This window comes from Dicentrarchus labrax, unplaced genomic scaffold, assembly GCF_905237075.1.
Source record: "Dicentrarchus labrax unplaced genomic scaffold, dlabrax2021, whole genome shotgun sequence".
Taxonomy (NCBI): domain Eukaryota; kingdom Metazoa; phylum Chordata; class Actinopteri; family Moronidae; genus Dicentrarchus; species Dicentrarchus labrax.
The window spans coordinates 17,315,922-17,341,036 of NW_026136706.1; the positions used below are offsets into that span (position 1 = coordinate 17,315,922).

At 40.4% G+C, this 25,115-nt stretch overlaps 1 protein-coding gene across 1 annotated transcript; it reads right to left on the reverse strand.

Annotated features, from left to right (window-relative positions):
• Window positions 1-56: 56 nt before the first annotated feature.
• On the reverse strand, window positions 57-23,172 carry tbl1x (transducin beta like 1 X-linked). Its single transcript, XM_051403915.1, has 15 exons — window positions 22,799-23,172; window positions 9,061-9,166; window positions 8,278-8,423; window positions 7,767-7,986; window positions 6,567-6,699; window positions 6,250-6,391; window positions 6,072-6,135; window positions 5,833-5,930; window positions 4,503-4,563; window positions 4,239-4,360; window positions 4,077-4,151; window positions 3,858-3,985; window positions 2,535-2,700; window positions 2,343-2,444; window positions 57-2,156 (listed from the first exon to the last, which is right to left on the reverse strand). Exons 2-15 carry the CDS (start codon window positions 9,116-9,118, stop codon window positions 2,130-2,132), a joined length of 1,542 nt encoding a protein of 513 aa, XP_051259875.1. The 5' UTR covers window positions 9,119-9,166; window positions 22,799-23,172; the 3' UTR covers window positions 57-2,129.
• Window positions 23,173-25,115: the final 1,943 nt, after the last annotated feature.

A 25,115-nucleotide genomic window follows, 5' to 3' on the forward strand; every position in this document is an offset into this window, starting at 1 on the left:
AAACAAAATATTCCTGAGCTAAGAAAAGCACTCAATTCAAGACAAAGGCTCTGTGGTTTCTGATATCAAAATAGAGTGATTTATTTGAGACACTGAATGACTTCAACGTTTTGTCTTGGAAACAGGTGGCCGCACCCTGGATCAGGGTGCGAGAGACATAGTAGCTGTCACAGCACTTATTCCATACTGGGCTCCTTAGCATGCCAAGAATGGCCACCAACCCACAGCCCAATTCTCAGTCTGACACAGACAATAATGGCTCTCAAATGAAAAAGTCAGAAAACAATGAACCACCCATTAACATCCAATTGTGACATAAAAAAAAGGGGGGGGAGGGAGAGACAAAAAATAAAACATTGGCCCTTCACTTTCAGCAATATCTGAACATTTGCTGAACCACCCATTACAAAAAGTGCACTTCACATTGCTCTAACAGAAGTTGACTGAAAGGAAAAGGGACAAGAAAAAAGGCAAATCAAAGTGGTGGCAAGTTAGTTTGAAGATACTGTCTTTTACATGAGATCCCAGTAAGTAGGGGGAGGCAGACTTACGGCACACTGTTGAAGCTCGGCCCAAAACACAGGCATTTCAAATCAGATCAGCAGACAGCATTTGGTGGGACTTTAGACCAATCATAGCTTTTTTCTTTTGTTTTTTTTCTTTTTAGCAACAGCAGGACTTTTGTTTCTGGCCAAAATGTGCTCTGAATTCTCAGTAGACTGTTCAGAGGAAAGTGCCAAAGAGAAACAATGGTAATGCTAATTAAGCTATAGTTGTTTTCCCATTTGTCTGCATGATACTCTTAACATTAATTCTGTGATTTTGTGTTCCACATACAATACAAAGTTAAAGCAGAAACCAAGCAAAGGACTGTAATGACTATTTCCTCACATATGGTTGACCAGAGAATTCCCTGAATGCAGGTCAAGAGGTGCAGGTTTCTTCCATGGCTTTCAGGGATCAATAGTGGAAAGCAAAGCTGCTTAACATGTCTGTGTCAATGCCGTTTGCGACTAACTGAAAAACAAAATATCTCGACGCATTGGATGTGATTGGCCCAGTTGAAAAAGACTGAATTAAAAGAAGCTGATGAGACATGCACTTCGTTTAAAAAAGAGGTCTCGTCACGTATCGTCACAAAGTTGTGACAGCTCTACCCATTAATGAGCCCCTACAGGATGGCGATAAAGTGTACTGTATATAAACATATATACACAGTATATAAGTCTGTGTATTAATCTAATTTACATATCTTTACATTCTTAAATTTACATCCAAAAAGGGAGAAAATTCTCTTTGTAAACCACACTTTTCACATCTTGTCCATAAAATGACTTTTTCTAATCTCGAGTGAACTGAGCAGGTCATTTCAGGAGGTTAGGACAGTTTTCTTGGCAGGTTTTCCTTTGTTGACCAGATGTTAAACATGAGCTAAGAACTAACCTTGTAGCGGCACATTCAATTTTGACTTTCAAAAGTCCGATTGTGGAAAATAGACCCCAAAAAAAAGCAAGAAGTACTCTTGAAACAAACTATTCTCCACTGAGAAGAAGTTCAGCACCCTGTCCACAGACAATACCAGTGCTTCAGTATTAATGTTACATTTATCATGTCCCCAAGTTAGTTCTCTTGGACATTAAGTAACAATTGCTCAGAGGAATTCTAAAACCACAACCTTTCTGTCATAATTTGTCACCTTTCACAGCCAAACACGTGTCTCATTAACACTTTTCTCTTTATATAAAACTCATCTTTGTGTTTCCACCCTTTCAACCCGATAACAGCTGGACCAGTGGCCCGGAGGGATCACAGCACTTCCTCATTAGAAACCTTATAAAACATGGATGCACCCAGGGAGTTGGATTCAGTCCAATCTTGGGGATCTCTTAACCGGATTCTATTGTGTTTCAAATAGCCGTATCATAAAACACACATCAACAAACTGTAAGGTGCACTGAAGTCAGTTGGTGTTCTCCTCAGCAGCTGCTGCAGTAACTGGTTTTACTTCTGTGAGAGGTTGTTTCACTCCACCTTACAGCTCTTCTTGAGCAGTGACAGTTTGTTCGCTGATGTTAGAAGAAGGCAATTTGCTGCACATTCCAGGATTCATTATCAAAGTCTCAAGTTCGCTATTTTCGGAGATCAAGAACACATACCTGGAAGGTAAAGGATTAGGTTAATAATAAGCATTAATAATATAATTCAAGCAACAACTTTTTTTACTTGCTGTTTTCAAAGTACTAGTAATGCATTTTTCAATTAATTTTATTTGCACCAAACCAAAAAAGTCAATAAATTGAACTAAAAATTGCTTCTTCGCCATCACAATGGCCATGACTTACCGAGCCGTCTGATGCGCTGGCACCAACTTTGTCCCCAGTGCTGTTCCAGCACACCTCAAAAATACCCCCAGTGCCCCTGTAGCTGTGCACCAAGGCTCCAGTCTGAAACAACAGCGCAAACTTACAAATGACCAACTCCATTGAGATTAAGCAATCACAATGAATCTTCTCCAGTGCAGATCAGATGCTTACCGTGGTGTTCCAAATGTGGACACACTTATCAAAGGAGCCGCTGGCCAGGTGCTTGCCGTCGGGGCTGAAGGCCACACTGTAGACAGGTTCCTGGTGCTTGGTCAGTGTGTGAATACAAACCCCTCGCTCGACATCCCACAGTCGCACTGTTGAGTCGAAAGAGGCACTGTGGGCATGGAAAGGACAGAGAGTGCACAGATCAGATATGAAAGCATATTATAGAATCCTGAAGATTGTTTTTGAATCTTTTGTTTATTTGTAACATATAAGATTAGTTAATTTTTATGACTAAATGATCAAACTACTACATTGTATATTGCCTGCAAGATGCCTTTCAGTTCATTATTCCCAAAGATTTATGATGCAGTGAATGAACTCCAAAAGCTCATAAACAGCATTTAAAACATCTTTATAATCTACAGCTTGTTATCATGTGTTCTTTTTTAGCATCAGAACATCTTTCACAATGCCAAATTGTCAAACAACAATATAAAGTGTCTTGGCAACACAATGAATCACTGACTCTCTGAGGAGAAACACTACATACAAAAAGGGTCACACTTCGATACTACACAATAAAAAAAATGTGTGAACTTTCAGAGAGAAAGGTGACAAACTGTGTACATCTGTGGCTGTAAAAATGAAACATTGTTGAGAACAAATGATGATACAAAGGAGGCTGATTCAATTAACACATCTTTCTCACCAAAGTATAAATAGTCAGGGTTAATCTCCTATGGGTGCCCTTGGCAACAAATGAAAGCGAACTCAGAAGAATGTTATGTAGGGAGCAAAATTCAAGTCAATTAAAAATGTATTGCACACATACTGTTCAACTGTGGCATTTACTTAAGATTATGAAGAGCGTTACAAGCTGCGGTGATAACGGCAGTTTTACTTCCAGTGTGAATTTTACTCAGGTATGCTGGGTTGTCAGTAAGGCCCATAAATTCCTGTGGTATTTGAACTAGAACATTTACACATGCATGCACATCTGGGTCAGGGTTTAGGGCTGTGGGCCACAGACAATAACAAGCCCTGGGATTTTGCCTAGAACATGGTTTCTTCTGAATGCCAGGCTATGACAAGTGTCCCCTTCTCTCACACACACTCACACATACACACACACACACAGACTCTGTGTGTGTGTGTGTGTGTGTGTGTGTGTGTGTGTGTGTGTGTGTGTGTGTGTGTGTGTGTGTGTGTGTGTGTGTGTGTGTGTGTGTCTTGAGCCCACAAACTTGGACTTTTCTTAAAATTAAGCAGCGTGGGTGGTTGCCCAGTGTGGTGCTAAATGTGAGTTGTGCTTGAGAGATTTCCAACCTGGCGAGCATGATGTTGGAGTTGGGGTTACTTGTGCCGGGGCCTGTGGGGCTCCACTTGATAGTGTAGATCTCTTTACTATGAGCCTGGAGGTCATGGACACAGGACTCCTGCTTCATACTCCAAATCTGTGTGCAAAGGAAACAGAAAAATGTGACTGAATACAAATCACTACTTAAGTTTGCTGTAACTCTAACCAAGCTTGAGGACCAGTCTTACCTTTAAGGTCATGTCGTCTGAGCAGGAGGCAAGCAGCATACCCGATGGATCCCACTTAATGGCATTAACTTCATTCTGCAAAACACAAAACTCGTTAGCGCGATTGTCAAGGGAGCAAGCGTGGTATAAGGTCAGATGATCAACGCCTAAAAAGCTGTTTACCGTATGGCCCTGGAAGGTCTTGAGGGGCCGGTCGCTGCCAAGGCGACATACGTGGATGCACATATCTGTGCTGCAGGAGGCAAAGGTGGTGTTGTTCTGCCAGTCGACATCCAGTGCTGGAGCTGTCGAATATTTGAATGCACATGATGGGGAGGTTTTTACGAGCCCACAGCACAACCACAATTGAGCAGGAAACATTTTGCATCATATTTATTATCTACAATGATAAGCTTTTCTTGCTCAGGATACATGAACGCGTTTTACCTGAGTGAAAAGGGAACTGCTGCTTGGCTTCTCCTGTGTGTGCATCCCAAATGATTGTCGTCTGGAAAATGAAATTAAGCATTTCAAACCATGAATGAAGCATTTCTAAATGCATCGTTATGTGTGTTGTAAATGTACTCTAAAAGGACTGCCAGGGGTTGAAATAAACACCCACCAAATAGGTAGGTACAGTAAAGTACATAACTAATGCAGCTAGTGTCATAGTCACTGTCCTTGGTGTGTGCCCTTTGTAAGTTACATTTTTTTTCTGCCCTTTTTTGATTCACAGCTTTGTAAAAAATAACATGTCACTATAGCCTAAAAACTGCAATTAATGTAAATAACTAGTAGAGATTTAATTTAGTTTTAAAGGGACATTGTGTAGTGTTTTAAGTATTTTATTAGCTAAAATAATGTCTTCATTCATAAATGTGTCCTCATTGGTGTAAAATTACCTCTGCCAATGATCTGACTTATCCTCGTAAGCCAAGAATTTCTTATCCGTATATACATTGGACGGGCAAGTCCACGGAGGCTTCCATGTCGTTCCGCCATTTTGAAAAACTATAATCGCCGAGAGGGACATAAAGCACTAGCCTACCTGTCTAGCTAATCCACAACGCATTTTCGTTCAGAGCCAGCGTCACGTGACTGAAACCAGCTATAACGGAGGAGGAGATCAGTGAGAGGCGCTTGTCACTGCCCCGGCACATTTAAAGTCTGCACTGCACTTTAGTTAATAATGGAGGATCATACTTATGCCGAGCGACAGGAGAAGGAATCCTCGTCGCCAAAAAAACGAAAAAGGGAATTAAAAAGGCAACGTGACCGGCGAATTCAAAAAACTAGGGTAAACATCGGGGTAGCTTTTCCCAGGTAGAAAGAGCAAATGAAAGAGAAAGACTATCAAAGGGATGCTGAAGTTGCCTGCTTTCTCCTCGACAGATAGGCTTCTTGGTACATAACGGCTACCGTAGTTGCACTACACATTTGAAAACGCGAGGCACTAGAGAGCACTATTCGTTTGAATGCAAAATACAATTTCACCACTAGATGGAGAAATTCCTACACAATGTCCCTTTAACTTATTAATAAAGTCAGGTTGTGTTACATGCTACATGGAAATATGTATTAACATATGCAAGACAGGCAGTTTCAGAGTCTTCTCTCTGTCTGTATCTTAAGTTTATATAGTACACAAGATTGACTGATAACAGTGCAGTGTGCATTGTAGTTTATGGATACCAGAAGTTAATTTCAAGCCTTAGGACTGGCAAAGAAAAAAAAGCATGAGGATATTATTAAAAGACACTAAGAATTTATGACATACCTTATCTACACCAGCACTGAGAATAGAGTTCCCCTTCTTGTTCCACTTGAGTGCAAAAATGGGCCCTTTGTGCTGCCCCAAGGTGCTTGCCAGATTTCCTAATGGATAAGAGCCATATCCATTTCTTTTAGAAAAGATCCTTCAAAAAATTGTCACAGATGTTGCATTATTCACAATAACAATGGCATGAACCTAATGACCAAGGAAAGAACACCATGCTGGAATGATGGAGGACATACCATCCTTTGTCCATATCCTGGCAAATCCATCGTACGAGCCCGTTGCCAGGAGAGTCCCCTCACTCTGTTGGATGGAAAGATAAGACACCTGTTACTTAACTGTCTTCAGCTGCACAGTCTATTTACCACATGGTAAAAGTAGAAGAGAAGAGATGTGGACAGATGATCAGTAACCTACATTCCAGTCTAGTGAGGTGACGTCTTTGTTGCTGGGGACATCCTGGCCACCTTCACGGATACAGTGGCGCAGCACCAGCTGGGTGGAGTTGGAGTTATTATTCTCGTTCAAGTTCCAGATCCTAGCGGTGGAGTCCCCCGAGCTGAAGAGAATACCAACGCAGCAGGAGGGGGGTCAAAAGATTTTATGGAATATAATCTGTCAGCGATGGATCTTATGAAACCATATATCTTACAGAATAAAAGCCAAAGCTTGCACACAATATAGTACGGCTCATCCAAGCATGAATTAAGATATGTTTCAGCACAGAGACTCACCCTGAGGCCAGCAGATCGCTGACAGGGTTCCAAGCACAGATGAACACTTCAGACTCGTGGCCTCGGAGCACTGTGGCTTTACTGGCTGGTATCTCTACATCTACATCCATCTCCATCGGCTCACTGTGGTTATCTGAGAAGAGTGGGCATACACATGCATACACATTAGTTTAGGCATCAATACATAATAATAATAATAATAATAATAATAATAATATTAACTTTCGTTACAAAGTGTTTAAAGAGGTGAACCTTTAAATGACAGGAAGGTATCAAAGGAAATCAATGGTACGTTACTGCTGGTATATGCAAGTGCTATTTTTATTTATCTCAGTCTGAAAATACTGACCCACTTTGAGTGCACACAATTATCACAGTATAATGAGAACGCAGTCACAGCAAAGTATCTAGCCTTAAGAATACGTGAAAGCCTCCCCGTATCCTCAGACAGTGAAACCTTTTCTCACACCCAACAATTCCGGTTGCCATCCACACCTTCAAATGAAATTTCTAAGGGCTGTGCTGACACAAACATCCACTGCTCTTCTCCTTGTTTACAGCTCCACCTCTCTGGTTTCACTCACAAGCGGAAGCTACACAGCTGCTAATGATAACAGATTCTGTGAAAACCATAAGGCTGTAAAACTGTGAGATAATTTTGACAGATCATCTGCAGAAGACATAGATGTGGTAGGTGTAATAATGCAACTACTGGGCTGCTTCCTTGTGACAGCACAGAACCAAAACACAGCCCAGGAAGAGAAACTCCTGCCTGCCATGTCTTTGAATTCTTGTTCCTGTTCCACATACAGATTCATATAAAAGTGCAGATGTAACCGTGTTTTGAAACTTTTTGAAACTAGTCAGTGCATGATCAATTACTTGGAAAGTGTGAGAAATCTGAGCAGTACTAAGAGACAACATTATAATTCTGCCATTGCTGGAATAATGTGGTTTAAATATGTGGACTACTAATAAGAATGCTGCAACTGAACTTGAAGGGTCATTAATTTCAAGGTTCCTTCTGAAGCTTTTTATAGTATCTGGTATTTCAATAAAAATAAAGATTCTTTATGAGCTGCAAGTCCAGAAGCTTACATGGAAGACATACTTGTCCTTTTCTTTTTATCCTTCCCTATGGTTACCATAAGACATCATTATTTTACAGAGAATATAAGTGATCGTACTATCATAACTTACTCATGTTGTGGGTGCCATTCTCCTCCCCATTGACAGTGGCTTCTCCATTCTTTGGTGCGTTGGATTGGTTTCCAGAGGTCGAAGCTGCCATGGCACAGGCCGCCTGCTGCTGGGCTAACTTGTCACGGAAGGCCTGCTGCCGCGTCTGCACCACATCTGGCATGACTGCGTCAATGAGCGACAGCGACTCAATCGGCCGACCATCGAAGACCGTACCATCCTGTCGGGACAACAGCAGTTAATGACGCATCACTGAGGCGATGTGATTTTTTAATTAGTGACTTGTCATGTTTCCTGCTAATTATCAGTTATAGAGGTGAACAGTGTTTCCTAATTGGCATTCTTCTACAATGACCACAATCTTCATCAGTGTTTCTTCCAGTTTACGGGTGACTGAAAATGTTAAAAGCATTTGCAGTTAACTTGCGTTGTCATAGAGATCAAAGTTTGTCTTTGTATCATTAAGCATTAGAAAACATCTGTGGGAGTTAACAGAAACAGCAGCCCTCACCTCATTGATGCTGATTTCTGCCTCCACATACTGAAGCCCTTTCTGCAGGATGGAGATGAGGGCTGCAGGGGGCACTAGTGTTCCATTGATGTTTGACTGGCTGATGTGGCTCTCGATGCCAAAGGTGAATGCTGAGTGGGAGAAACCTGAAAACAAAAACACCATTCACATTCATTAACGGAAGAGTGCCAAGCACAAGATGTGCTCAAACACACACAAAACACAAACACAAATATTCAAAGAAAAGTCCTGTCTGATCCAAACAAAGCTAACAGTAATCGAATACAAAAACCAAATGACATAACAACTATGATATTTGAGAGTTTAATAAGGCCAGCCAAAGTCAGCGTTGACTTCTTAGGGCTACCAGTAGCCTGTATTCTGCCAGATGGCTTCAGAAGCAGTCTCCATAAACAGTAATAAAAAAACAGGAGCTAGGATATCAATCACTGATTCAAATCCTATCGAAGATTGAATAGCGTGTTGACACCTAAGGAGCGAGGCAATATACTGTGCACCCATATTACTTCATGTAGGTACACATGCAATGTTTGACCATGCATTGCATAACAAATAGTAGCATATTATGTGCTTTGTGTTTAGAGAAACTGCTTCAAGAGCATTTTTTAGACAATGGTCAAATAAGATGTAAGCAAAACCCTGCAATACTGAAATAAATACCAGCAATTCATGTATTAAGCACAAGTAAATGCATTTCTTTTCAGCATAAAGCAGTAAATACACAGTCAATTAGTGTGTTTAGCAGATATTTGCGAGACAAACCTGATTCTTGGAGGTATCTGTAGACCAAGAAGTTCACTTCGTCACTGGTAATACTCATCTTAGCCCAATGAAAGGGAGGAGGTATGTTGGAAGGCTGGGTTCACTCCTGAAAATAGAATCAAAAAAGGGAGTTGAGATTAACATTTAGGTCTGTGGTCTAGCATATGACATATTATTAAGCCAGTCTAACAAATTATATCTCCATTACATTCCAAAAATAGATACACGCAGTGCACAAATCTGTCCCGATCCTTGTTTAATGATGCAGTCATGTCCCAACATATTTGAATACACACACACAAGGACAGCACTGACATCCAGGCTCTGTTAGTAACTGTTCACCCTTGTCTTGCCCATTGCATGATCCCTTCCTCTGACAATGTCAATGGCTAGATCACTTAACCTGAGAATCCATGTCTAGTACTGAATGTAAGTATTCTTTGCCCCTCTTCTTTGGCCTAATGGGAGTGTCTATATCCATTTGGCTTTCACTGAGAACTCAGTGGTGCTTCCCATTAGTGACCTGGCCAACCATCTAAATGGAAAGAGCCCTGATAGAGCAGTAAGGATATTAAATGCCTGTCTACTGCCCATTTAGTGAATTACAGAACAGAGAAAGATGCGAATTATTCATAGCAGCCAGCCTGACATTCCTCTCTGAGGTATTTTCAACAAACAGTGGTGTTTAACAGAGCTTATGTTAACATTTCAATTGAGATTGTCTCAAAACTGAAGGAAGCTGAAGAAAGAAAAAGGCAATTGGATTTTTAATTCCATCACATTTTTGTCCTCGGGCTAATGAACTCTAGAATATTGCAGAGCTCATAATTTACCAATGGCTCATGTATATGCTTTACAAGAGCAGGGTAAATGGAGCTGGAACAACATTGCTTATACACCCACACACAGCTGAACACAATGTAAGCACAAATGTACAGTGCATAGAAAAAAGAAAAGAATGCTCTATATAAGCAAAGTAAAGGTTAGGAAACAAACTGCAACCTGAGACTAAGTCATGACTAACTATTATATTCAACTCCATGTAACTCAACTCGAAAACCGTTTCCTGCTCTCCCTCTGGGAGATAAAGGGACTGATATTTAGCTGAGAACACAAAGTGAAATAAAGGGGGGTGGTGGTGTCAGGTATGAAGGCTGCATGGCTGTCCAACTTTCATTCCAAACACTGTCCAGGCCCACTCAAGTTCCCCTCTGGTAGCATAGCAACAAGAGAGATCGAGCAAAATAGACAGAGAATGGTGTTGTCCCAATTACCAGTGGGCATACAGCCAGAGGGGTTGAACATGTTACTCAACATGAATTATTCACTCTTTCACCTTGGTATATTCTTTCAGATGGAGTCTGCCTTTATTGTACCACGGCAGACATGCTAAGGGCTGGAACTGCAACAACCTCTGCAACTCGTACAGCCGCAAAATGAAGTTTCTTTCTTAGTACTAAACATAAACAGATCCTCGTTTCATCTCACTATTTTACAGATTCTCGTCATCATTTTCATCAACAGACAAGTCACACTCAAAGTCAAATGCTCGATGCTCTGTTCTGCCAGATAAAACACAACACTAAGCTCATCTACCTTAGCCACTGTGGCCCAATTTGACCACTGCCACCATGTTTTTCGTCAGCTTACATATACGACTAGGAAGGGGTGGCCACATCAAAGCAAGATAGTCACTGCTCCCAGGACGCTACAACGACATACCAAACAACTGGAAACGTAATTAACAGGCAGCCTGGAGGGGTTCAGGTCCCATCGGTGCAGGGCAGACACAATAATCCCTCTATCAGATGGGCCCATGATGCCACCATCTATTACACAACTCCCTTGGCATCCAGGCCTCCTTTGACCAAACAATGAGCCTTCCAGAAAACCAGACAAAATGCTAACCTGGCTCTAGGGTTATCCACTGAAATGATAAGTGGAGTCAAAGTCTGAAAATATGATCCCTCTGTAAGAAGAAATACAGCACAAAGGGAAAAAAACACCGTTTACACAGCACAGACAGACCACATGTATGAGATACATACAGATACACAAACTGAACATTAAAAACTTAAAATACAACCTCCAAGCCCCACAAAAACACAGAGTAAAGGTAACAAAGTAATCTACAGCCATTAATTGTATAGTTAAGCCAGATGAGCAACATTCAAAACTGGAAGTATGACAGTTGCTTCTGTACCTTCAATCCTACAAGAACTAATTAAAGTGTGTCAATGCTGAACTCAAGTATCAATACATCTGAGGAATAAGATCAGATTTTGCCTTACATGCACCAAATGGATTCAGTTCCATCAGTGTCAAAACAAGGCATTATTCTCACTCTGTGTGTATTTGATGCAAAGAGGGTTGCGTTAATTTAGCACAGACAACAAGCTGTTTGTTACACATCAGAGCAGCGCTACAGCTAGAACAGCAAAATTTACGTTAATTCATGATTCATTTGAAAATCAATGACCCACAAAATTCCAAATAGAGAGCCGCCGCGCCACACTCTGAACTACATCTTGTTTACCAGCCCAGTTTGTTTTCTGTCCAGTTCTGTGTGAAACTGGCACTACATGCAAACAATCTGTTTAATTCCTTCTCATATCCCCACTTTTATTTCGCTTAAATTTGATGAATGAACGTGCCAAATGAACTGTGCTAGTTCATGTACTGTTGTTAGTAGCCATCTTCCAACTGGAACATTAGACTAATGACTCTTCAATGACACATTAATGACAACACCCAGAAATTAGCAAGAATTTCTTGGTGTGACAAAACAGTGTTGTAACAGACCTGCTAATAAAGCTATTAACAGTTACAGCATTTCGGCCATCGTGTATTTACCTCTAAATTCATAAATTACAGTTTCCTGTAGCTTTAAATGTTTTTATTTTGTGGTTTTTGTTCTCTAAGCAAGTTGAGCAACAACAGTTTGAAAGCATACTATAACCAATGTTATATGTACTACACTGTGCACATACTGTCAATTCACATAAACACTTCTATCAGAATGCAAGAAGATGACTGTATAAAAGAAATACAAAAGATAGGATAAACAAATGTCTGCCTGCAGCCATCGATTAATTAAGTAATCAAGTATTGTGCAGATTATTCCATCGAGCAACCAGATAAATACTTTTGCTTTATTAAAGCAATAGTAGCAACAGAGCAATGGTAAATATGCAGTAGAGAAAATGATTCAGCACGTTTAAAGTGTTTTCAGTGTTTCCTCCAGGATCTTTTCAGCAACAGGGGTAGAGGCTTCTGTTGCATCCCCACTGTACTTATAGTGAGGTATTGGTACTTTAACTTAAGCAAAGGATCTGATCTTCCCTCCACCTCTGGTTAGCACACCCACAACCGAACTGCACCTATGTGTTTCCAGTCGAGCATTCCCCTTAAAAGGAGGGTAAAGTCTTACTGTGGGAAGTGAGTCTTTGGTGTGTGGGGGGTATTTATGTTAATTAATCAGCCATTAAGTGTGCAGAAGAGCTCAGGTTACAGTACAATAGTTACTGAAAGGCTGTGTGTGTTTGCTGCCACAGAAAAGAAATAAGAAGTCCCTGTATATGTAAGGTTAACCTTACTACGGCGTGTTCTTGTACCGTTCACAGTTGATCTGCTGAGCTCCAGACTGTGAACAGCTGGTTAGCTAACAGCTACTATCAGGGTAAAAGACAATTAAAATGGCCTAAAGCGGAGGGAATACGCTTCAGAGCTGCGGGGCTGGAAGCTGTACTTAACAGCTGGTTAATCACGTTTACTCTTGTGATTGTTTTCTGTGGAAAAATAATGACTTGGAGCTGCTTACTAAAGCTAGCTAGCTTTTAACAGGCGTGCTGTTGTGCTTGGCCAGTTGGGTTTTACAACAGACACACTGTACAGAGTTTTCAGTTTGTTTCAGCTTGACATTATCCCAAACTTCGGAAACTGTCATTTTCTCTCTCCTCTCTTCTCTTGCCACCAAAACACATTGTGCAATAGCATTAATCATTTGTAAATAACACAGGGCACTGTTTGGCTGTATATAGTTAGTTTTGTGGATTAAACAAAGCTTCTCTGCATTGATCATTTTTTGTAATGGAGTTACTCAAGGAATCGTTTTAGCCCTAGACTAATGGAAACCCTATTAGGTCAATGATGAGAACCCCTGCTGTGGTCAACAGGCTCATTAGTGTTAACTCTAGGATGTTTACTGCAATTACATGACAATGTAAACTACACCACCAGCTTGCCCCACCGTCATCCAGACTTCACCCTCAGTGTATAATGGCCTGAAGCTGTAATCAAGAAGGCCTTCATACTGTAACACCCCTTCTACACAAGACACATTTCATCTACGTGTTTTTCAGTTTTCAATCTGACAAACACGTTTAAATTCTGACCAAATCTGTCTACACAAGCTATATAACAACTCACACTTCACTCACACAATTGCAACCTAAGCGTATTTTCAGGCTTCGAGTCATATTTCCTTCCAACTTACTTGTGAAACTACATGGATTGTGTATTGGGCTGTAAGCACTATCACTTATGAGTGCACTGTGGCTATACTGTGGCTGAGTGCTCTCAGTGTAGAAACTGGCACAGGACTGCAGCTTTTGCAGACATGCTGCTTTCGCTACAGAGCTATAAATGCTGCTTTGACATCATTTAGATTAAAAGACAGGAAATTGTGTGTGGAATTTAACGACTTGTTGTTGTTGTTGTTGATAGCGATATCTAAGGATGAATGTACATTTTTAGAAAGGGAGAACATGCTGCGAACATGAATTTTTAAACCAGTTTGGAGACCCCTTAACCCTAAGGCTTTTTCATCGCAGCTAATATTCAACAAAGGGAGCTGTTTACAGATTTAACCTGATCTAATCTGTTTAAAAATAGATCTAAAAGATAGAGGAATAAAAAATAAGAAATTAATTGACTAAAATAAGGAAAAATACATTTATTTTCAGCTACCCTGGTTAAAACAAACACGCCACTGCAAATAATGCCCCGCACAGCACTCTAAAACAAAGCTTGTCATATAAAAGCACCAATCCATCACTGAAATCAAATAAAATGCTTTCTGAACATAAACATTTGAATGCAAAAATAATGGAGCAATGAGCGCTACACAACCAGCCATCTCCTAACACATGCAGGTTTTTTTGAAAAGAATGAAAACCAGCACACCCGGGACCCCATTTTCTCCTGAACAGTCACCTCCTGACAGATGTGCAAACAAGACCTGGAAACAGCAGCCATTTTCTCTTGAACTGCTCTGCTGAGTAAAACCCGCCTTTGAAGCTTCTGGTTGGGCTGCAGTCTTGAGGGGGGAGGGGAGTGAGAGAGAGAGTGAGAGAGAGAGAGAGAGACGGAGTGGGGGATGGGGAATCAGAGAGGGGGATGGTGGAATGGTAGCAGGGTGATAAATAATGATCCCCACACAGGTAATCACAACAACCATTTGTGCATTATTCTTACACCCTCTCTCAATGAGTCACTTAGCGACAGCCAATGTAGGTCGGCAAACGGCGGGGGGATGGAAGCCTTCAGTCTCCAGGGGAAACACTTCTCCCACGCTACCTATGGGTGGCAACACTTTTAATGTTTTCCAGGGGTGGCCAACCGTGTGCCAAGACAGACAACAACAGTCTGCAGGTTTTCATTCCAACCAGACACTCTACCCACTGATTAACACGCCTTTAAAGTAGAGGGGAGGAAGTCATATGTAAAATTAGCTGCTGGGGTGATCAGTTGGAATGAAAATGTTCAGAATCAAACGCATACACGCGCACATGGTTGGTGGGCCTAACCCACTGGTTCTTGCAGCAGTCAACAATGGAAAAGGTCATCAGGGTGATACATTAGCACAACTTAAGCCACAACATCCTCCAGTGCTATGAATCACACAAATGGGCCAAATCTATAATACACACCTCTTAGATTTGCAGCAGGTGTGCATTTTTCTCTTTCAATAGAGAATTGCACATTCACACGTATCACAGTCAAGTATATTTTCTCCCTGGTGAACAAATGGGGGATGGTGACATGACAGCGAGGATCACTGAAAGGACTCATCATGATGGCTTCTAATCAGGAGCATCAGGACCTAAGATTCACCCTCATGCTGAACCCATTAGCATCAAATAAAAATGACAACTCCCACTTGCCTATTGGTGTCATTTAGTATTCTCTGCTGAAACCAAGGATATCAGCAGTGTGACATTGTTTAAAGAAGGGAACTCCTGGGTTGTTTTTCCTATTGATGTGGACAATACATTACATACATAAAAAGGAACAAAATATAATATATATTTATGAAATGAGAACTGAAACAATAAAGCCATTGACAAAGAGTAGAAAGAGTACATTTTTTTTTATTTATAGAAAACCACAAAGAGAGGGACAAAAGAGCCGATCACACCAGTGGTTCATTCTCCTATCCAAAATAATTCAACCAAGAGTCAAGACTACAATTGAAATTAAAATTAGATATGATTGTAAATCAGACATTTTACATCTTTGTTCCCTCATGACAGAAATATTAACTGCTGTGCAGCGCATCTAATGGCTGCGTTGTTCCACCTGGTCTTCCTGCATCGTATTTCATACTGTACCTGTAGCAACATGCACACACTGACACAGATCTTTTTTTAACAGGTTTTTAACTCTTATACTGATATCTCTGTACTGATCATTACGGTCTGAACATCCGGGAACCTTGTAGTTTTAGTTGTTTTAACCTCATGCAGACGTGAGGAGTGGGACACAGGGGACTGGTAACCACGCTTGTTTCCCACTCTACATTTTCAAACGTGGTCTTCAGCCCCAACCAGAGCTGACTCAACAGACAAAACTCAAAGCAACTTACGAGACTTAGTGCAGCTCCCTCTGGAGCCAAACAAGGGTTTATATAACATTACTGTACATATGCAAGACCTTTAAAGTAAAGGGAATTGATTTTTAAAGATTAATTAATCGTAGATTCGACAGATCAGATACAAGTTGTTTGATGATGAGATACCCCATTTTATCACGCAATGAGGTCTTGTTGCGTAGATCTTTAAAGTCTTTAATATGCCGGCCTTGGTTAAAAGATTTAAGATAAAATTATTGTTGATCAGCTACATGTAAAGACAGCTTTTACAGCAACCAGGGTACTACAAGGCATGTCAACACCCTGATGTTCTGCATTAATCAGGTTCCTAGTTTCATGTGTGTATGTAAGCAGACAAGGAACCAGTCGCTGTAGGGCATGCAAGCGTATAAGGCTGTGTGGGGGTGGGTGGCAAGTAAATATGTTGTGTGGAGGAGACTGTGGGACACAGAAAGCTCTTTTGATGCTCACTGCTGCACACATATATATATATATACAGAATAAAATGTCCATCATTTCAAATGCTCAAACAGCTTAATAGACATTGTTAATGTCATTTGTTACTTCCTAAATAACACTCCCCTCATTCAGTAACAACCCTTCATTCAATACTTTGCATTCATATCACTGCATGTATAGATAAAAAATATGTAGAAGATAGTATTGCTCCATTTTAACCCACGAGGACACTGAATGAACAACTCAACACGTACTCTTTAACATAAAATATTAGCCACTGTACAGCAATGACATTGTTTGTAAAATGAGGTGGCTTCAAATCTAGGCCAGTGCATACACTGTACTTTTATGACGCATGATATGATAATGAGCCACAAGTTTCTGTGAATTACATCTGAAATCGAGGGTAAATTGTCTGTACGGTTGATCAAAAACAATAAACTGAATAGTGTAGAGAACATTTGGTTCATCATAGTCTTCATGCCCTGCTGATATATTGTCGGTCCGACCATTGTCTCCTGACAGGAACTGAAACTATTACATCTTCATAGGAACATACAGTATGTCTTAACAAGCTTTTACGTAAGCTTGTATTTTTTTTCCCACTAAGATTTTATTTGGTAGAATGAATGTAGAAATTATATATATATATATATTTCTACATTCATTCCATAGTAAGAAAGAAGAATTAAGAAATGTCCTTGAGGATATTAGTCAACATAGAGGCCTCAGCCAGGCAATTCCTTTTTCAGCAAGATGAGAATTGCACAAATAAGCAGTAAACACAGAGACACACCAGTGTGGGCAATACAAGTGTTGCTATGGTGACCAGAGGATCTTGCTTCTCTGTCAACAGCTGCTCATGCCACCCTAAATACCCCCCACTCTCCTTGAGCTTTCCTTCCATCTGACATTAGGGTCAAACAAACAAGGCAGACAAGTGAGCTGAAATACTGATCTTGATTCTAAGCCATCCCATGACTGTTTCTTTACCAAGCATTACACGGCACAACACTAATACTACATACCAAAGACTTCCCTTTGTAGTGTCTGTGTCCTCTACACAGCGCCCATCCTGCTAAGCAATTGGCATTCTTATAACTACAAAGAAGCCAGAGTGCACACACCAACCACTGGTGAAGCTGCACAGTTATCTGAATGTGTTATGTTAGAAACTGAAAAATTAGAGAAATTTTAAATGGTTATTAGATAATAAGGGTTGTTGGATCTTGAAAATACACAGTTATAGACAATCGTGAGATACCAACACCGGATTTTTTAAATTGAGAGACATTTCCTTCTTTCTTGGCCAAATGAAATATGTTTTTTTAAAACACACTCTCCTGCTATCTTATAAAAGACACTGAACCAAAAATATAGTCTTCTTTGGAGACAATAAAAACAGATTGTTAGATTTCACAGGACCCTGATAAAGAAAGAAAAGATTATGCTAGTCTTTCGGTACACCCACATGTCGATCACTTGTAGGGCCAGACTGTGGTTTGACATTTGACACATTTCAAACTACCAGGAATGGGAAATTACGAAAAAAAAAAAAAAACTATGCAGCAGCGAACATGAAACTTTCACTGGCAGTCTACAGATGGTCGTTTCGTTTTCTGTAGCAGTGTGCTCAAAGCCGCAATTCACAGATTTCCTGAAACAACATACTCCTACCACTGGCTGCCTGGCCAAAGCTACACAGATAACATACGAGTACATCAATAACACAACTCCACAAAAAACTAACTAATGTCTTCCATACCTTTCAGAGGAAATTGAGGTTAAGGTTATTTTTTTGTCCTTCTAGAAATATTCTGTTTGCAGTAGACAAGGCATCTATCTTGAGACACATTTCACCCCAACACCAACAATAGACAAATATGATTTAAGTACTCAAGGCTCCAATAATCAAAGACCAAAGACGAGAAAAATTACACTTAAAAACGTTAAAATTAATAAAATAAACGCTGCTACTGTGGGCATCTTTGCAGTGTTGCCAGGACTTGTTCATCTGAGTGATGGCTCCTGGAACAAAGCTATTTTTATATCACTTTGTTCTACACCACGGGACTATAAACCTTCGTCCAGAAGGAAATAGCTGGAGTTCACTGTGCAAAGGGTGGGAGATTTACTGCCTTCCAAGTGTGGGTCTGCCATTTAATGTCATTTTATTATCATGCAATGATGCATGAAGGTGTAGCTTTCCATCCTATACAACAATTTAAAAATGATGGATAATACAACCAGTGCTGACCCAATGAATAAAATACCAAGGTACTTCATCATATTAATCCTGTAAATCCAATAGCGCCGTGATTCAGTCCTGCTCATTGATTAGCCTAATTCAAACAAAGATATTTCAGAGCCGGCAGCGGTATGGTAATAAAGAACTGGTTCGTAAGACGTGTCGCCCGACCACTTCACAGGCCAAATATTTTAAAAGCTACACTCGAATATGGAAGGCGTTGAAAAGCAGGCCATCATAGAAATGTAATATGTAAGAATTGTTTAAATATGGTGATAATGCACAATAGGGTTGGGCGATATGTTAAATTGTTCCAACTCGCCACTGTCAGTCCAACAATTGGCAATTATTGATATATTCACACACGTGTGTGCTGTGCCAGCTGAGCTGATCGCACCCGTTCTAGGCAATGCTCTAAATTCCACCAGAAGTGTGGCGGCGCACAGAGCAGATCGCACTGGCAGGAAGTCAGACAGAAACAACATAGAGTCAGTTTTCAAAATAAAATACTGCATGCAGACTCTGGATCGAATTTCACGCCAGATCAACATCGTGGCACCAGGCCAGAAGTCAAACAGTCAGATGTAGGTTAGAGGAGTTTTTAAGCAGAAAAACACATAGTTTTGTGTCTTTTTTAAGGACAAAATACACAAGTAAACAGTGTCGGGCAGGCCACACGCTCTGAAGGCATTGGGGATCACAGAGCCAAACCGCATTGCAGCCGCAAAGTTATAAAGCCGTGCCCTGTGGAATTTCGGAGTAGGTCCCATTCATTTTCTCCAAAGGCCGTGTTAGGCGACTGACAGATGGCGCACTTCCATGGCTTATATGGATATAAAACTCTTCTGATTCAATCCTCAGTACAAAAACATGACCAACTGCATTATCAAGTGCTCAATCAGGAAGGGGTGAAAGTGAACAAAACATTATTCCCTTTCAGTAAAGAGGTTTCTCAGCCTAGCATACATGTGCTTGCACAACTTCCTTAACATTCATCCATCCGCAATAATCGTGCTCCAAACACCTCCCTTTTCCATTACTTGTAGTCAACATTAAGATAATAGAATACCTGTTTGTAGACTAACCTTGGAAAATATTTGTCTATCTATTGACTGAGCATAAGCAAACACAGATAAGTGTGAACTAAAAAGTTAACATGTGCCATTAAAAACACAAGTCTTTTAAAGGCCACTGAATCATTAGGTATGACGTGTCCAGACACAATAGAAATAGAAACTGATGAGCTACTAGACAGTTGAACATTTAACACACCCTGAGAGGCATGTGACTTCCTCCCACTTACTTTAATTTAAATACACACGGGCAGAGTCGAGGCACAACAGACACAAGTTCACACGACGATAAACAAATCCAAAATAAGTCCAAATAAATAACTAAAGCCTTGAACTAGCCAGTGCTTGTATGGGCGTTCTTTCAGAGTAACCACTGGTCTGCCAGTTGGCTGGTAGCCCATGCACACTGTATGTCTCTTTTGGAGGGAGAGAATGGCTCACCTCCCCCCATGGCCTATCATAAATAAATACTGCTACAGAAATATTTGGACAGCCCGACACAGAGCTTTACAGCACCACAAGGCTGACATAGGCTTTCTCAGGGACTTCCTTGCCCTACTTATGAGCAGAGGATACATTTCTGTTTTGAACACACAATGTACCTTGGATTTGCTGTCTCTTCTGTTTCTCAACCCACTGAGTCCTTACGAGTTACATTTGAACAGCTTATCAAAAATCAATGTAGAGCAAAATTAGGATTGACTAGAAGCCATCAGATGAGTGAATTATGGTTCTTCACATATTGTTCCTGAGACCACATACAGCACTGAAAGCAAAGACAATAAGTCTCCTGTCAATTCCTTTCACTGAACAAGAGGCAGATAAACAATAACCTGTAGGGCAACAACATTATTCATTTATGTGCTGCGAGGACTCAGTACAAAGGTAACTGTGTCCACCTCCTGAAACAACAAATGAACAAAATGCTGACTAGGAGTGATTCAAACGCCTATGTAGCATTGAAAAAATTTACATTTACTCACGTTGTAAAAATGAGCTACCAATCAGAGATAGTAAGGATGTAGCAGACACTGACTCTAACATATTTAGGGATCAATAAATGGAAAACGTTAAGTGGTCTGAAACATGTAATTAAGACATAGTTAAACTCCTATTGTTCTTTAAATAGGTGGCACTAAACCTGTTTTTGTTACCACTGCAATTAGGGCTGCCTACAAGTCCTTAACTCTGGTAAGAAAAGCGGTAAATAGACTGGTAGGCCAAGGCAATATGGTTGAAATCAATATCACACTGTTAGGTTTGCAATTGAAATGCATATTAAAATAGGGAAAATGTAAGACAAACTGCATAAGATGATCACACTTTCATGCATCACATCAAACCAAACTCATTTTGTTACCTTGAATCTATATCTATACTATCATCTATAGTTGTATTTAAATCGCTGAACATTACAGGATAGAAAAGCGTTGTTTTATTCAAAATTTGATTAACTGTTCAAGCGTGTTTAATTAATGACAATTCAAGTTGATTTTCAAAAGATTTGAGAAAAGGCTAAATACACAGTGTGAACGTGCTACAGGCCATTCCCTGTACTCCAGGGGGCTCAATATCACGCTCTGTGGCCTCAATAAACTAGACTCTCTCTTCATTAACGTCAAATGGAGAAAACAGCTAGATGTCAACAACAATAATCATGATAATCAAACCTGAGAGGTTTGGTGAGAAGAAAGATGTGGTATGAAGAATGTAGGATCGCTGAAGTCTGCAGTCATCAGGATTTGACACCGTAATCTAGGATGAGGCTACGTGGGTTGCGTTCAAATGTTTAAGAACAATTAACATAACAGCGATTATTAATTATTTTACATATTAATTACTATATTAATCCTATGAACACAATAGTTGTGCTATCTCATTCACATTAGTTAAGAAGTGTAATCCAGAAAATGGCCAATGGCTTACTATTAAAAAAAATAAAAGTCAAATCAAGTCCAGTATCATCTCAACAAAGATGTTCTCCACAACTTCTTTGTTAAAATACCTCTAATCTAATTTTAGGAGCCAAACATTGACTGATATAGTGAAAAACAACAACATATACAACAGCCACTAAGTCAACAAGAAAATGGGGCCATCTATGATTTGGGCCACTGAAGTAGAATCAGGTTAAGACAGCATTCAAACAGCAGTGTGGTTTCAGCTGATATTCTCATCCCGATCCTTCTCGTGTCTTTCTTTCATAGAGATAATGAACACTTTGATGCTCAGAGGATAGGTGAGACATCTTAACTGTGTCTGTACATGCTGTATGCCATTAGTCAATGAACCACAGCCAGGACAACTAACTGGAACATAAGGAGAATATATAGGTCACACTACATTACTTAATGGAAATGTGAAATCACCATGTCTTTAAGCTTCATATATTTAAAGGTTTTCTTTTGATATACTGGTACATCTACAGTGCTTTAGGACAGCTACAACTGACACAGAGTCAGGAAACAGCTTTAACATTGTAGCTGTACAGTAACATGAACTGTCCCTTGAAAGAGTGGAGGCTGTTTAATGTCCTCCACCCCCCCACTCATGTGCTTAAGTAAGTCTGCATGGCATTATAATTGTGTATCATATCATTAAACAAAAATGACTGGTGCAACTTAATGTGGCGAAAGTTTTATATTTTTTACTGCGCTATTATGGGCAAAGTAAAAAATCCTAATAATACACCGAAATGGGACAACCTTCAGCCTCTAAAAACTTAGTAGTAGTCCACAGCTCAGCTACTATGGTTTGATGTGAGTGTGTGTGGAGAGAGAAAGCAGCCACAACAACAAAAAAAACGCAGTATAAGAAAAGTATGTTGTTGGACTAACAAACACTGATAGAGAGGAAACTGAAAAACAGAAGCAGGAATTTCAACACACGTGTGGAGCGAAAGGGGGTGACTAAGCTATGTGCCGGCAACCTCATAATCAACGCCATAATCACCAATTTCTCAAAGTCATTAACCTCTTCGCACATATCCACACACACAAACACACACAGGGGGGCAACCGGAATGCAGTGCAACCTAAAACCATGCCACTCAGACTTTTTTTTTTTTTTTTTTTTAAACTGGCTTACCTTTTATTGTGAGAGTGAACTCGTGGTGTCCGCCGCCGCCACCTCTTCCACAAGGAGAAACCTCCAACTTCAGTGAGCTAGCAACGACTTTCCTCCCATTTTGCTTATCGTCATATTTCAAGTTCCGACCGCCGCTGCTGCCTCGTATGACTCACTGTCGGCTAATTTGGTGCGTTAACAAAAGCGTATTCGCTCAGAGACACTCACAACTGGCGGTAAAGTTGGAAAAGGGGGGGAAGAAGGGAGAGAGAAAAAAAAAACACCCGAGTTTCTGTGGCTGAAGGCTGCAGGCTACTCTGAGGAGTTTCACCGTTCACTGAGAACAGTAACATAAAGAGACAGCAGCAGGCGCTGGTCGGCAGCGGGAGAGAGACGTAGACAGAGAATGGGAGAGAGAGAGAGAGAGAGAGAGAGAGAGAGGGGGTGGTGGTAGTGGTTGGGGGGGAGATAAAGGCTGACTGACCTTAAACCTGAATAATAAAAACACAACCCAGCATCCAGCTTTAATATTAATTGATTTATGAACTAATGTTTGTGTATCTCACTGCTCTAATTGGCTAAATTACGTGCTAAAATGTCAGTTGGTAAACGTTACTATAGAGTTTCATACACTGTCAACGGTGCAGTCACCACACAACCTACTGTACTGTATGTCTATGCTAGAGCCTTGAATGTGTACCTAAAATGGAGCTCAGCGTGGCTCGCATTTAACCCCCCAAAACAGCACATCTGTCGCTCGACATCTGCCGTTAAAATAGCACACTTTCGAAAAACCGCGCTAAAGTGTGTTTTTACTTTTGATATTTTGCCTTTAGTGCATGCAGTGGAGCTGAGTCTCCAGGCTACAGTCGAGCATGTTGCCTATCCGGCCTCTGAGCCGCTTCCCCTCCCCCACACTCCACTATTTTTCGCCTGCCCGGTCACACAGCGGTTGATTAATTCTCCTTTCGCCTTGCTCAGTCATTCAGATTTGGAAAGTAAATAACAAGTTGACATCATTACGGCTCTACACTGGTGTGACACATTCCTTTGGTTACCGTACACACGGCAATATGTGCGCACCGCATATTCCGTTGTGCTAAAGCCACAGCTGCTCCATGTGGCAACGTATGCTGTGTGCTTTAAGTTGCACAGCCTGAAAGCATGAAAATGTCAGCTTGTAATGTTTTATCCGAGATTTTTTTTTTTTTAAAGTAAAAACAGAGTTTGGTAGAAAAATTACAACTCTGATTGTAAATAGGACAAAAGCTACAGATTAAGACATTGAATTTCCAATTTTGTGTCAGTGGGACTTTAATAATATATATGTATGATATCACTATCCCACCTTTTATATTGGAAGATGTGGTGAGGTCTTTGAGGTCAGTAATGAGTAGCACATCAAGGCAAGTCCCTGTTGGAATACAACAGGATTATTACAGTGATTTGTCCTTTGAGAAGGTATAAAGTTAACAGCTGAGAATTTTTTTCTGTCTGACTCCTTTTTACTTGTAGCTTGGGCCACAGTGATTATCTAACTCTTCTTCTGGCTGTAATCTCTCTACAGGTCAGAGGTACAGTATATGACTACGTGGTTGGTAGTGGTGATATTAATATAATGCCTAGAAACCAATGGGGTCATTTAAAATTTTGGATTCATTTAAAACACATTTTCCTGATGAAATATAGTTTATTGTTGCAATCCCAACATGCATATTGTGCAGTCATATTCAATCATACAACACGCATTCTCTATTAGTATTACAACAAGGAGCATTGGTGCCTAGAGACAGCAGAGAGAATATTGGGCGGATACACGTTAATGGTAGTTAGATTGAGAATAGTAACCATTTCAGCCATGTTGAGGAAAGCATCAAAGTATGTATGTACCCAGGAAAGCATCGACTTCTGATGTTAACTGGCTTTTTGAGAGGGATACTTTGGTATTTGAAAGTCCAACACAATCTCTTTAGTATTGAGCCGGAGGCAGTTCTGGCACCAACACCACTTCACAAAGTATAAGATGGCATCCATGATGACAACATCAGCTATGCCTAGCCCAACACTGAAGCTGTGTAGTGTTCACAGAGGATGTATTTGAACTTAAAGGATAAGGCCAATTTTATTTATTAACTTATCTTCCCAACTTTCCTACCATGTCTTCAGGCACTAAGCCCTTTCATTCCCACTGAAGCGCAAAATCTTTGAAGCAGGTCAAGAAATATAGAATTCTTGCTACTTCAGCTATTACATATGGAATGAGAGACAATAAAAATAAACACAGTTCACAGAGGACATGCAGATGTCAGTCAGTCTCTGATGTGCAGATGTTTGAGGG